Here is a 15527-nt window from a genome sequence, read left to right as displayed (position 1 = left end):
CAGAAGATAACAAGTTAGCAATATGAACACCTGCAAGGAGAAAGTAGGGCGTGGAGGGACGACACCAAAAACCAGAATCACATTTTTTTTGTTGGATGTGAATAACGTCACCCGCATCGTTGTTCTGATTGGTTGAAGGACTATCCAATGAGCCCAGAGGCATTTGAGTGGCGTCCGTTGGTGACGCCCCTCTGGAAATGTACCGTCAATGAACCTTTCCCAGACCCACTCTCATCTAGAGTGAGGTCATTTCAGCAGAGCCAACAGCTTCATATGCCATGGACATGTGAATATGGTTCTGAATTTGCCAGTATTTTAAGAAGACAAATGGTTGGGACCTTGTCATGCAATGACACAGCTGACATGCTTTATGTGAAGCACAGTGTTTTGGTGTCAGCAGAAAGACAGTTTTTAAAAAAAACTGTACAGTGGAGCCTCTGTCTCCATTCCACCAGACAATGTTGAATGAGCAAGACCAAAGAAAGGCCACTGTAGTCATGTCACTATGCACAGTGAATGAATCATGGAATGCACATTTTACCTTTGTGGCAAAGCCTGATTAAAACTAATTGTTGAAATAAATTATTTTGTGTATCTTTTTTACATCTAATTAGTCATTAATAATGACATACACAGTAATTAATCTAGCATACTTTCATCAAATAAATCTACTGAAGAGTCTACAATTAGGCTATACTGAGTCTGATCTATTTTAAGAGATTTTCTTAAAATTAATTTAATACCTTTTAGAAAAATGTCACCTGGGGTAAAACTCCCCCTGCTGCTACCCTGATTTGCATTTGTATAGCTAACAGCATTTTCATTTACATGTTAAAGCCTCCCCTAGAATTAGAGGGAGGGGGGTTCATGGAGGGACAACTGCGAAGCAAGGCCCACGTCAATTTCCGACAATTCATGGCAGTTTTCGGTGTTGCCTGTAAATTGACGTGTACAGCCGTAAACCTGAAGTTCCACGACAATCTACAGTGCATCCCACTTTTCATGCAGTGGGATGTTTCTGATGTTGGTAGAGTTTTTGTGTGATTGTCTTAAAGTTTAACAGTGTGTGACTCCCTCTGGTGGATGTTGTGGAGTATTGTGTTGTCTTTGCTCCAAAGGTTTTTGTACAGAGTTTTGGTGTTTCCTGTCACTGTGGGCCTCAGAGCACAGTAGTACACAGCAGAGTCAGACAGCTGAATCTTCTGGATCATCAGAGGAACTGATCTTAACTTGGAATTGTGTGTAGATGAAAATCTATCCTTGAACTCATCTGGTGTGTTCCCTTCATCCCCTTGAACGCGGCTGAGAATGAATTTGGGGCTGTTGTTTCCATCCTGTTTGTACCAGAAGAGATAGTTAGAAGGTGAACTGCTGTTATATTGACAGCCAAGTGTTACTGCCTCTCCTTCAGTAGCAGTCACATCTCCTTCTGGTTGCAGCACGTTGTCTTTTTGTGCTCCGCATTCTGTAAAACAGCAACAAACAGAATCAGTGTGCTGTTAAAGAATCTTATCAATGTTGGATTGATATCAAAGAAACAGAGTTGTGTTCATACCAAGGCTCATAGCAGCCAGCAACACTGAGATGAACAGAGGCTTCATATCTGCAGTGTGGAGTAACTCTGAGCTACAGCAAGTATAAAGAAGGCTGTGATCTCTCTGTTTAGTCTTCATCAACACTAAGGTGGTGGATTAGAAGGAGGAACCTGATCACAGCTGTGGGTTATTCCCCCGACTGACTACTTTACACCTAACAAATATTGTGCCTCTCTCCTTTCTTACTGTAACATGTCTTATATGAATTGATCTTTGTAGTTTTCAGCTGACATTGTTCCTGTTTTACAGCTGGTGCAGATTCACTTTGTTCTCGAACGTATAATACGTGTAAAAAAGGTAGTGAACCTGTACATGCCTTTTGATATTTCTTTCTAAAAGGTTTGAAAGTAAACTGAAAATTAATATTTCAAAATCTTTTTTTTCAGAATGGTTGTAGAATGTAAAGTGACAGTTTAGTATCTTTTGGTCCTCTGCAGCGTTTGAGGTCAAATTCAAAGATGGTGGAGTTGTTGGGGAAGTTGCTGTTGAAATGAAATTCTTAAGTTAGAAAAATTTTCAGCAGTACAAATGTAATTCTTCTGTGAATTATTATGGTACGGAATATAAATAACCAGTGATTTCAGTTTTATTGGTGTTTCAGTCTCTATTTGGGATGCATTATAATTAAAATACTGCGATACAATATGGCCACGATAGGGGGTGGTTTTGAGCTATGTTAAGCAATTTCCTGAAGATTTCCCATCAAAGGCTATGGGAAATTTTAACATTGTGGCCTAATGGCCAACAGGGTATGAAGAGGATTTAGTAGGTAAGTCAGTGTCCATTTATTTGTTGTCATGGTGTCTTGTGTTTGAACCATCATAAATTTGGTTTGTCATTGATGTGGATTTGCTGCTCATGTGAATCTTCCCACAGTGTTACATTAGCAGCTGTAACCACAGGGACTCTGATAAAACTGGAATAATCAGAATCCATCTGATATGAAGCTGTGGTTTGAATACCACTTCCCTCCTCTTTGAAGAGTAGTCAGATATCTGTGGTCAGGTTTTTGTACCGCCTCTTCTACACTTTGTATCACTGTGTTTCTAGAGCACAGTAGTAGAGACCTGTGTCTGCCAGGGTTAGTCTATGTATGGTCAGTTCAGTTGTTTTCACTGGTGTTTTGGATTCATATCGCGGATCTGGGATATATTCACCACTACTAGCTCTTTTCCAGAGTATAAACTGAGGTGCTTGAAGGTCTGAATGGTGTCTGTACCAGTGGCGATCAGGATAGCTATTGGTTGTCTCATATTTGCATTTGAGTGTGACAGATTCTCCTTCTCTTTGACTCCATCTTCTACAGGATAGATTTTGTTTTTAGCTATTAGTCCTAACATTGTTCATGAGGCTGAGAGAAGACAGTGGAAAATGTCAACTGTACATTGTTACTCTGGACAGAAACAGATCAACTGTTCAGACATTTCTGATCTGATCTGCAGTTTATATAAATCTTTAGAAAACAAGAAAACCATGAGTTCTTCGTATCTTACCAAAGAAAAGAGCAGCAAGAATAATCCACAGCCAATGTTCCATCTCTACAACAAGGTTTAAATCAACAGGAGAAACTAGCTGATGTTCAACATTCAGTCTGAGAATTGTTCTCTTCACAGCAGCACTTATTATTGACTGAATGGTTGAACACAGTACAGAAGTAGTGCACTGCCGACTTGATAATGTCGCCCTCTAGTGGAGGTACAAAGTTCAGTACAACAGTGTAGAAAAAGTCTTCCAGCAGCTTGTCAGTGTGTCAGATTGTTTGCTGTCACTGTGGGCCTCACAGCACAGTAGTACAGAGCAGAGTCTGTCACTGCAGCAGAGGAGATCTGAAGATCCATTTTGGTTTTATCCTCACTCACTGAAACAAACAGTCCAGAGTTTGTAGTTTGCATTATTTCTCATGAATCCAGATGAGAGATGAGGAACTCAGGTGGCTTTCCTGAATATTGTCGATACCAGAAGAAATAATCAGCAGAACCTTTGGGTATCTACAGGACAGAGTAACAGAGCTGCCTTTAAACTGTTCTCTTCTTTCTCTACTGGTGTGAGTTCTTCACAGCTGATACCTAAAGGGAGAGATAACTCTGTTATTTCTTGTTGTACAATGCTCAAATGATTCACATGCAGATATTATTGAAGTATAACTTTTCCAAGCTGCATAATCTGACATACCTGTGAGAATGGAGAGAAACATCAGAGAAAACATACAATGCTACAACATCACTTCTTTCAATTACTCTTCTAAGGTAAAGGGATTCTAGACTACATCATATTGAAGTTTATCAGTGTGTGACTCTCTTCTATAGTTCAGTAACAGCTCAGCTCATCCCTGAGTCTCCTCGTAGCTCTGGATTTTCTCTTTTCTCAGCTAAACATCTAAGGTAAAGTGTTTCTAGACTACATGATGAAAAAGATTGAAGTTTAACAGTGTGTTACAGTAGCACAGTAGTACAGAGCAGAGTCAGACACTGCAGCAGAGGAGATTTGGAGAATCATTTTGGTTTTATCCTCACTCACTGAAACAGACAGTCCAGAGTTTGTTTTATTTTGTGTTCCAAAGTGAATAATGAGGAACTCCTTATTCCTGGATATTGTCGATACCAGAAGAAATAATCATTGTTATCAGCTTGTTTGGAGTATCTGTAGGACAGAGTAACAGAGTTGCCTTCTAAACTGTTCTTTTCTTTCTTAGCTGGAGTGAGTTCTTCACAGCTGACTCCTAAAAGGAAGAGATAACTCTGTTATTTCATGTTGTAAATGTTATAGAAGACTAAATACATTATTCACATTCAGATGTTATTAGAATAAAACTTTTTCATGCTGCATAATATAACATACCTGTTAGAATGTAAAGAAAGATCAGAGAAAACTCACAATGCTGCAGTGACAGCATGTTGAATAAAGGTAATGTTGATGGTTTGTGTATTGATCTCTGTTGAATATAGAAGTTTCTCTTTTCTATAGTTCAGTAACAGCTCAGCTCCTCCCTGAGTCTCTGTCTCTCCTCGTAGCTCTGGATTTTCACTTCTCTCAGTTACACTACTAAGGTAAAGTGATTCTAGACTACATCATTGAAGTTTGTCAGTGTGTGACTCCCTCTGGTGGATGTTGTGGAGTATGACTTGTCTTTGCTCCAAAGGTTTTTGTACAGAGTTTTGGTGTTTCCTGTCACTGTGGGCCTTACAGCACAGTAGTACACAGCAGAGTCAGACAGCTGAAGCTTCTGGATCTTCAGAGGAACTGACTTATCCTTGATTGTTGCATCAATTCTCTCTTGCTCTTTAGAATTATCAGTTTTTACAGAGAAACGTTGCAGCATCATCTTTGGGTAATCATTTTCTTCTTGTTTGTACCAGAACAAAGTGGGACTTGGATCAGTTGTCTCAAATGTACAGCCAAGAGTAACTGTCTCTCCTTCAGTAGCAATGACATATCTTGTTGGCTGGGTCACACTGGTTTTTTCCTTTACACTCTGGGGAAGAAGAGAACATGCAGATGAAGAGATGAATTAATAAATATGATTGATTAAATTGATTAAACAATCAGTAGTTTAAATAGTTACCTAGACAGAGAGTCAGAATCAGGATGTTAGTCAGCCAGTGTTTCATGTCTGCAGTGAGAGGGGAGGAGAGAGGAAGAGCATTGATACTCTGATGGATCTGGGCCTTCACATCATTGGTCCTTCCTCTTTATCATCTCTTGAGGAAGTCTTAACGATTTGTGATTGTCCTGAAGTTTAACAGTGTCTGACTCCCTCTGGTGGATGTTGTGGAGTATTGTGTTGTCTTTGCTCCAAAGGTTTTTGTACAGAGTTTTGGTGTTTCCTGTCACTGTGGGCTGCAGAGCGCACAGTAGTACACAGCAGAGTCAGACAGCTGAAGCTTCTGGATCATCAGAGGAAAGGACTTTTCCTTGATTGTAGCATCAACTCTCTCTTGCTCTTTAGAATTATCTGTTTTTCACGCGCAGCAGCATCTTTGGGTAATCGACGGTTCTTGTTTGTACCAGAACAAATAGGGATATGTGTCACTGGTCTCAAATGTACAGTCAAGAGTAACTGTTTCTCCTTCAGTAGTAATGACATCTCTTTTTGGCTGGGTCACACTGTCTTCTCCTTTACACTCTGGTGAAGAAGAGAACATGCAACGGAAGAGATGAATCAGTAGAGATGATTGATTAAAGGAGAACAATTTAAAGTAGTTTAAATAGTTACCTAGCCAGAGAGTCAGAATCAGGATGTTAGTCAGCCAGTGTTTCATGTCTGCAGTGAGAGAGGAGGAGAGAGAGGAAGAACATTGATACTCTGATGGATCTGGGGTCTCATTTATAAACGTGGCGTACGCAAAAACGGGGCTGAAAACATGCGCGACGCCACTTCCCACGCAAAGGTTGTGATTTATAAAAACAAACTTGACGGGAGAATGTGCGGTCCTCCATGCAAACTCTGACCCATGCGACGCACATTTTGGAGACAAAATAGGAATTGCCGGACGCAGATGGTGAGGTGGTGAACTGAAGTCAGACTGCAGAAAGTACATGTGGGAATAACGATTAGGCTACTCTTAATATGTTTAAGTATCAAAAAGAATGCCTCACGCACATTTCTTCACACCATATGGAGATTAAATTGAAAGATTAAAGTGTTATTTGCACTTGTACTGAGTGATAATTGTTCCATAAACGCCTCAAACTCAAATCTTCAATAAAAACTCATTCTTAATATTTTATCGGCGCTGTCTCGCCTCACATTGTCCGCTACGGAGCGCAGGAGGAGGAGATGGCCCGACTGCATGGAATACATGATAGCATCAAATACTCTACCATTAGATAACTGCACAACACAGTGTAAATAACTAAATATCTGTCTTTAAAACTGTGCATATATCATCAAATGTCAAAGTCTGGAAATACAGCCGTTAAGCTCTCGCCCAATCGTTAGCTCTATGTCCTTGTTATCGGGTTAAAATTTAATAACAAACCCTGCATGAAGAAAAGTGTGTTTGCTTATTACATTTCAATTTCAAATTGTATCGGGTGGGTGGGGGGATACCACTAGTTGTTGCTGTGATTTTAGCAAGGTGTTAACAATCACAAATTGTTGTAGACTAAACATATACAGTGCCTTGCGAAAGTATTCGGCCCTTGAACTTTTCGACCTTTTGCCACATTTCAGGCCTCAAACATAAAGATATAAAACTGTAATTTTTTGTGAAGAATCAACAACAAGTGGGACACAATCATGAAGTGGAACAAAATTCATTGGTATTATTTCAAACCTTTTAAACAAATAAAAACTGAAATATTGCGTGCAAAATTATTCAGCCCCCTTAAGTTAATACTTTGTAGCGCCACCTTTTGCTGCGATTACAGCTGTAAGCGCTTGGGGTATGTCTCTATCAGTTTTGCACATCGAGAGCTGACATTTTTGCCCATTCCTCCTTGCAAAACAGCTCGAGCTCAGTGAGGTTGGATGGAGGCGCGTTTGTGAACAGCAGTTTTCAGTTCTTTCCACAGATTCTCGATTGGATTCAGGTCTGGACTTTGACTTGGCCATTCTAACACCTGGATATGTTTATTTGTGAACCATTCCATTGTAGATTTTGCTTTATGTTTTGGATCATTGTCTTGTTGGAAGACAAATCTCCGTCCCAGTCTCAGGTCTTTTGCAGACTCCATCAGGTTTTCTTCCAGAATGGTCCTGTATTTGGCTCCATCCATCTTCCCATCAATTTTAACCATCTTCCCCTGTCCCTGCGGAAGAAAAGCAGGCCCAAACCATGATGCTGCCACCACCATGTTTGACAGTGGGGATGGTGCGTTCAGGGTGATGAGCTGTGTTGCTTTTACGCCAAACATAACGTTTTGCATTGTTGCCAAAAAGTTCGATTTTGGTTTCATCTGACCACAGCACCTTCTTCCACATGTTTGGTGTGTCTCCCAGGTGGCTTTTGGCAAACTTTAAACGACACTTTTTATGGATATCTTTAAGAAATGGCTTTCTTCTTGCCACTCTTCCATAAAGGCCAGATTTGTGCAGTATACGACTGATTGTTGTCCTATGGACAGAGTCTCCCACCTCAGCTGTAGATCTCTGCAGTTCATCCAGAGTGATCATGGGCCTCTTGACTGCATCTCTGATCAGTCTTCTCATTGTATGAGCTGAAAGTTTAGAGGGACGCCCGGGTCTTCGCGAGATTTGTAGTGGTCTGATACTCCTTCCATTTCAATATTATCGCTTGCACAGTGCTCCTTGGGATGTTTAAAGCTTGGGAAATCTTTTTGTATCCAAACCGGCTTTAAACTTCTCCACACCAGTATCTCGGACCTTCCTGGTGTGTTCCTTGTTCTTCATGATGCTCTCTGCGCTTTAAACGGACCTCTGAGACTATCACAGAGCAGGTGCATTTATACGGAGACTTGATTACACACAGCTGGATTCTATTTATCATCATTAGTCATTTAGGTCAACATTGGATCATTCAGAGATCCTCACTGAACTTCTGGAGAGAGTTTGCTGCACTGAAAGTAAAGGGGCTGAAATAATTTTGCACGCCCACTTTTCAGTTTTTTATTTGTTAAAAAGTTTGAAATAGCCAATGAATTTCGTTCCACTTCATAATTGGGACCCACTTGTTGTTGATTCTTCACAAAAATTACAGTTTTATATCTTTATGTTTGAGGCCTGAAATGTGGCAAAAGGTCGAAACGTTCAAGGGGGCCATACTTTCGCAAGGCACTGTAAATACTGTAATGCTGCATGATGGCCCTGCTGGCCCTGCAGAAGGACTGGAATGGAAGAATCAGGAGAAAAAGAGACTTCAGGGACCATGATGATGACTGGCTCATATGCCGATTTAAATTCCCCTTACGTAGCTGTAATAGTAATATAGCTGCGCTCTTGGATCTATGTACTGAATTGGGTCCAGTAGAGAGGGCAATGCGCCGGAACCGTGCGCCATCCCGGTCCAAATACAGGTCCTCGCCACTCTGGGTGAAACCGGCTGTTTCCAGAGGGAAATGGCTGAAGCTAAGTGTTTTTTAAATAAATATTATATATAATCTTCAACTTCATCACTAAGGCTTGTTTGGATATAATATATAGTTCTGTTAAATTTTATTATATACGTCTGGTATTTCGCTGCCCCAAAGTACCGTAATGCCTGCTGATTTGGAAGATTTTATTAATAAAGGTAGTCTATAGATCCGGTTTCCCTACACTGTGCGAAAATTAACAGGCCGAAATTATGATTCAATTGGCAGAAATTCCGCCGCGCCTGAGAGGTTTTTTTGTTTGTTTGTTTTCTCCGCCAGTCGTCATGATTCGGATGATTCGGTGTAACGAAGAACAACTGCGCAGGGTCATTAACATACTGATCAGCATTCACGAGGTGCTTTACATTGACTATTTATGGTTAAAAATGGGCGTGTACAGGGCGGGATAAGAGGCTGATCTACGTCCGCACACTTGTAGTCAGTCTGTGATTTATAAAGGGAACATTGCTTACAGGGTGTAGCATACACGGTTTTATAAATCTGACTTTTTCGGCACACCAATTTGGGCTTTTGGGCGCACGTATACTTATAGTAAGGATCCACGCACAGTTTTATCAAATGAGACCCCTGGGGGCCTTCACATCATTGGTCCTTCCTCTTTATCATCTGTTTAGGAACTTCGCAACAGAACATCAGCCACCCAAAAGAGGAGCTGAAGTGTGTAAAAGTTCATGGAGGAGCTGTCAGGTTTTCGTTACAGAGACTGTGGGATTGCTGTCACTGTGGGCTTCACAGCACAGTAGTACAGAGCAGAGTCTGTCACTGCAGCAGAGGAGATCTCCAGATCCTCACCGTGATTTCATCCAGTCACAAGGTTCATGTGTCTAATCTCTGAGACTCTGCTCGTCTTGTACTGATTAACAGCTCGGAGTTCTTGTGGTTTTCCTAGATATTGTCAATCCAGGAGTTAACTTCTTCACAGCTGACCCTAGAAGCAATGTCAGCGTGGCTGCAGACTTCTGCTGAATCTAAACGTCAACCTTTTGGACCAGTGGCCCCTGTCACTGTGTGTGCAATGTGGCAGTGTTGGGCAAGTTACTCAAAATGGGTCATCGTTAATTACTAACAACGTGTTACTACACTTTGGTTACTCACTAGAGGTCGGCCAATTAATCGGTCTTTTTGACATTTTTTACATCAGCCGATATCCGAGTATATCAAGCCGATTTTTGTGTTCAAGTGTTATACATTTTCTTCAAACCTAAAAAAATAAATGCTGCTGGTTGCTACTGTGTGCAGCACTACTATTGTTAAAATTGTTAATTTATTTTATTTTGAAAAGTTTGCAGATCTGTGTCAGAATATTGATAAATGCTGCTAAGTGCACTAAACTTTATTTTTTCATTGAAAGGTCGGACAAAATTTGCAATTAGTCATCCATTTCCGTAAAGCGGCCCATATTTGAGCTTTACATAGTTGATTTCTTGCATAAAAAAGTTTCAGAAGTGAAGTTTGTAATAATAGCAGAGATCTGCGTGACCTAGCTATATTCAGAAGACTACCTGATCTCAGGTCAGTTGTGTAGCCTATGTAAATGTTGGGCGGGACTCTTAATACACCCATGGGCGTGACAAAGTTACAGGTCTTGGGAGGTTGACGTCAACTTCCAGCTTTGTTGAGATTCGCATGTTTCAGCGGAAGTTTCAAAATATGAGATATGAGAAGGGGTGTCAACATTTGCAACAACCAAAATCGCTTGTTCGGGTTCTTTTCATTGATTTTACTTCTGGTTTTTAATACTATGCAAATGGATATTCTTTTAGAACAACTTCATAGGATGAATGTGAATGGCGGACTTATTCACTGGATTAGACGTTTCGGTAGCACTGTATATTACGAATCCGTAATAAGATGGTAATAGTGGGGTAACAGTGAGATAATAAAGAGGTAATATATAAGTAATAACATTAGGGATGCACCGAACCCAGATTTTAGGGGTTCTGCCGAATACCGAACCTACTGGTTAAGATTCTGCCGAACCCCGAACCGAAACCGAACCCTACTCCCATTCTTAACACAGTAAACACATTAATGAAGTAAACAATGTCCACAGCAGTGCATTTTTCATTGTATTTTAAGTGTAAAAATAAAAAGAATAGGCAACATTATGCCTGGCACCCAAGTGGGAAAAAACTATTTTTGACAAGGCCTATGTTTACCCTATCTCAAGATCCAACCAATATCCAAAATATTAGCCTTTTAGATTTATAATCCCATAAAGTAGGCTACCCCCACGCTCTATTCACATCGTGGGAAAGTACATCGGTATCGCCAGATGAGTGACAATTTTGTTTTGCAAACTTTAGAATTAGAAAGCTACCGTTAGCTAACGAGCAGCAGCGCGCCGCGTCGCTCCGGCCCTCGCTGTAGGAAGACTCATTTACCAAGAGAACAGCTGACAGCCCGGAGAGGCTCCGGTCTGGTTAACACCAGTTTTTAGCTGTGACTGTCCTTCCTTTGCTGTACCTGAAGTTGCTGCATTTTGGCTGGTGTCTGGAGATTCCTTCATGCACAACTCGTATTCTTTCGGATGTTTCATACGCAAATGTCTTAACAGCGGCGGTGTTTTGTATAGTTTAGGGTCCTCGTCACCACGACAAATCGGCATTGCAAATTGAACATGTAGCGCACTTGAATCGCCTTCTTTGACTGAAAGTATTGCCAAACAACAACTTTTTCTGCTCACAAGTTCCATTTTCACTTTCTCACAGCTTACTACCGTGCTAGGTTGCTACTGCATTCCGTCTCAGCTACGTCATTACTTCGATCACGTAACTCTACAAAGAGTAGTGAAGTGACAAGATAGTTCAGTCCAAGATAGCGAAGCTGCAGCTCTGGGGGGTTTTGTGTTTTTTTTTTTTTTTGGGTTTTTTTTTTTTTTTTTTTTTTTTTTTTTGGAAAAAAAAAAAAAAAAAATTTTTTTTTTTTTTTTTTTTTTTTTTTCGTTACTTCTCTTTGGTACCGTTCGGTTCGGTCGAAAAAAAAATTCTGACGTTCGGCAGTACCCGAACTCCGTCAAAAAGCCCAAAGTTCGGCCGAATTCAAACCGAACGGCTGGGTTCGGTGCATCCCTAAATAACATGTAATTACCAAAGTAATAACGTGGTAATACATCACAGTAGTAAGATGTAATACTGGGGTAATAAGGTGATAAGGTAACAGCTGTAATAACATGCAATTACCAATGTAATAAGTAAGAAAGGGTTTGACAATAACCATATGTATATCTAGGTAATGGTAATATACTTATATTTATATTCTAATAATGTGGTAATAATGGGGTAATATATGTTGATGTTTTCACATTATTATAGGCTACTATCAGCGTAATACCTTCCAAATTAGATAAAACTTCTTGGGATTTAAAATTGGTAATGTATCCACCCTTTATGTTCCAAACATTTCCCTTTTGTTTCAAGGTAATACTTTATGTTAATTTATGTTAATGATGTTTAATCTTGTGGCTTCTTACATGGAAATGCTTCTGGTAGTTTCTGTGTTTCTGATAGTCTAATATGAGCTATCAATCATCATCAAAAATATACATATTGCACATCAAACTTTCTGACAATAATTAACAAAGATATCAGAACAGTATGTAAAAATCTGTTTCACATACCGAGAATGCTACCAAAGGCATGGAACGTCAAAGATTGAGGCGGATTGTATGGAGAGATAACACATGAGGCTGTCCTGCTCAGCGTTCAACTTCCTGACTGAAGTCCCATGGTGCAAATGTCCTACAGTTCTTAAAGGAACACACACACTTGTGGAACAAACTGCTGCGAGCAATGGGAGAATGTGTGTGTTCCTTTAAGAACTGTAGGTCATTGGCACCTATGGGACTTCAGTTTTGCGGCCCCATTTTGTGGCTGTTTTCTGGCTTTTTGCTCACAGGTTTCTCTACAGAGCTCCCCTACAGCTTCGGAATAGATATTTGTCAGCTCCTAAGTTTACTTGTGTCTGACTCCTCGCTCGGCCAGTCTGCCATTTCCTCTTTCTCTGTTCCTCCAACAATGCTTTCCTAGCTTTCTGCTTCTTTTTTGCCGGCTCAGCCATGACGATAGTGTGAAAAACTCCATAGCTACCTTGTCCTTATAACTAGCCAGTTCCTGGATGTGTGCAGTGCCGTGAAGCAATTCGTTACATCGCGAGACCTGATATCAAGCGATACTTCCTGACGCTGAGGCCGAACCATATTGCAAAGTTGCAAGGCTGATTTTTCCACTCACAGGGGGCAACACAGTCTCACTCCCTACTCTTCAAATGTATGACGCAGGTCAAGGACCCTGGCGTCAAGTTTCAACGAAATAGGGGTACCCTTGACGTTATTTTTCGCCGAGGGGTCCGTCAGATAGACATTCATGTTATTCCCTCACCGTCCGGATATCGACGAAAGAAAAAAACACCCCCGCCCCTTAACATGAAATCTGTGACAGTTATTATGGGTATTTTTAGCCCAATAACCGCTGTTTTAATCAACATTATTCACGAGATAGTCTCATGGTTTATATGTATTTCTTTTAATGTTATTATTTCGGTATATTTCGGCCAGGGAAGCTGGATTGCTTTTTGTTGATTTATATTTTTAAACTATAATGCTACATCTATCAACATTTATTTAGATGTTATCATGGTATTCATTTCTTTACTTTAATAATATTATTTCGGTCTTATTACCGGTGAAATATTACAGTATATGCTGTAATACAGAACATGTCCCCAATGCAATGTGGCCATTCATTTCAATGAATCGGGCAGCGATCAGCTGGTCTTTAACGTCAGGATCGCTTCAATATACATATATACAGTCAGTGATCAGTATCGCTTCAATATACATATATACAGTCAGTGGTCAGTATCGCTTCAATATACATATATACAGTCAGTGATCAGTATCGCTTCAATATACATATATACAGTCAGTGATTGTGTCACCAGCAACAACACGTTGCTCAGTTTTGTTCCAGTAAGTTATGAACCATAATAACGTTTAAACGAATCCGCGGAAAAATCCGAAGTGACGTAATACGTCCGGCGCGAGATACGAAGATAAAAATATATAGGCCTAACATTCCTTAATATTTTTTTTCTAATGTTGTATTTGAGGAGTTAAACAATAAAGATAGTTATAATATTAAAACACAGTTTCATGTATTTGTCTACGTTTAAACGAATCCGCGGAAGTGACGTGGAAATTCCACATCTCGTCTGTGAAAGAATGTTCCACGTTATGCGTGAGAATTTCCACAATAAAATACTAATAATGAAAAAATTGTGTTTTATATTTAGCTTTGATTTGCCTTATATATACTATATAAAAACCTACAGTTGACTGTTTAGAAATACAGCCTAATGGCTTGTTTGACTAATTTGCATTTGTTTTTAATTGTACTGTTGTGAAAAACAATAAACTATAGGCCTATACAAAGAGAAGCATTTTTTATTTTATTTTCCATACATAGTTATTTAAAAGCGCAATTTTCTAATTTTGCAATTGATGAATATTAATAGCAAAGACTAAAGGGGAAAAACATGAGTATATTTATGTGTGGGACTTAGTTTGATTTAAAATCACACTGCATTATTAGTTGTTTTAAATAAATTACTTTTTGAAATATCAATTTATGGTAGGCCTAACATACTAATTATTATATTCAGAAGATGATCCTCATATCAATCACCGTGGTTACAGCTTGTAGCCATCCTAACCTTTGTAGCCTTTACTGAGACTACCTTTTCAAAATTAAGAAGGGACTAATTTTAAGAAGCATTTTCAGGAAATTAAAAGGATAAGCAGATTGTTACTGAGGTTTTTGTTCACAGAGTAAGATGTATATAGCTTTGTTTGGGTATGTATACATATACAACATGTGTTTTGGCATTTTTGGCACACGTCTACCTCAGCACTGCACAAAGACAAAACTCACACATCTCATTCAACCATTTCACAAGCTGAGAAAAGGGTCATGACATGGGTCAGAGCAGTGGTTCCCAACCTTTCTTCCTTGGTGCCCCCTACTCATGTCTAAGAAAAGCTAACCCCCTTGAAACTGAAGTTGAGGTAACTCTCGAGATAGAGCTGGGTCAGAGGGATATCAGAGGTCATAAATGATTAACCAATCCATGGGGCTCTCTGCTCCCTATAGGCCCAATGGTGTCCTTATGGACAACATGCACCTTTGAGGAGCCCATGTTGAAAGTGTATTATTTATCATTTAGAGCAGACTACCCACACGGTGAATCAAGATGGTTTATGCACAAGGCTGCATTACAGAGAATTTTATTATGACTCTCATGAAGTTGTGTAGGAATAGAAACCAGTCACCAGGCAAGCAGCACACAAGAATATGGTCTGCTCTATCTTTATTCTCCATTGCCAAGGTATAGGCTCTTAACATCACTAGCAGAGATATGGGTAAACAACGCATTTCTAAACTATAAAAGCGTTGATGATGATGTATAGGCCTAATTTAGACCAATTAAAACTTTAAAATAATGTTGCTTGAGATTGAGGGGTGTGCAATATAGCTTCATGATATGAAGCATGGTTGTGTTAACTCTTTGTCACTGTTTGTGAAAGATGAGCAATAGATTGTTACTGTGTGATGTGCTTCAGTCAGCCTATATCACTTTGTACATGTTGTTTTTATTGTAAGTATATGCGGCTGTACATGATAAAACAATATGTCAGCGTGATATTCCATTTGTGAACATTTGAACTCAAGGCAAATATCCCTCGGGACAAATTGAGGCTATCTCCTGCTAGAAATTGATTCTCCATGATGAAATAATAAAATTAAAAGCGGACGACTATGAAAATCATATCGTTGGAAAGGTCTCAAGTAATTGTTGGGGTTTTGGAAATTATAGAGTGTG

At 39.7% G+C, this 15527-nt stretch overlaps 1 long non-coding RNA gene and 1 gene segment (V, D, J or C); both read right to left on the bottom strand.

Annotated features, from left to right (window-relative positions):
- Positions 1-1160: 1160 nt before the first annotated feature.
- Positions 1161-1663, bottom strand: LOC120567893 (the record flags this gene model as incomplete). The annotated part of the segment is given in 2 exon segments: positions 1161-1465; positions 1556-1663. Coding segments are annotated over 2 exon segments (351 nt in total), but the record flags the coding sequence as incomplete, so codon positions are not given.
- Positions 1664-5662: 3999 nt separating this feature from the next.
- On the bottom strand, positions 5663-12326 carry LOC120567894. The gene is made up of 3 exons (XR_005640628.1): positions 12268-12326; positions 5809-5856; positions 5663-5718 (listed from the first exon to the last, which is right to left on the bottom strand). It is a non-coding gene; the product is annotated as an uncharacterized LOC120567894 (long non-coding RNA).
- Positions 12327-15527: the final 3201 nt, after the last annotated feature.

Source organism: Perca fluviatilis, chromosome 11, assembly GCF_010015445.1.
Source record: "Perca fluviatilis chromosome 11, GENO_Pfluv_1.0, whole genome shotgun sequence".
NCBI lineage: Eukaryota > Metazoa > Chordata > Actinopteri > Perciformes > Percidae > Perca > Perca fluviatilis.
Note: the sequence above shows the minus strand (reverse complement) of the source record. Positions and strands in the feature narration are given on the sequence as shown.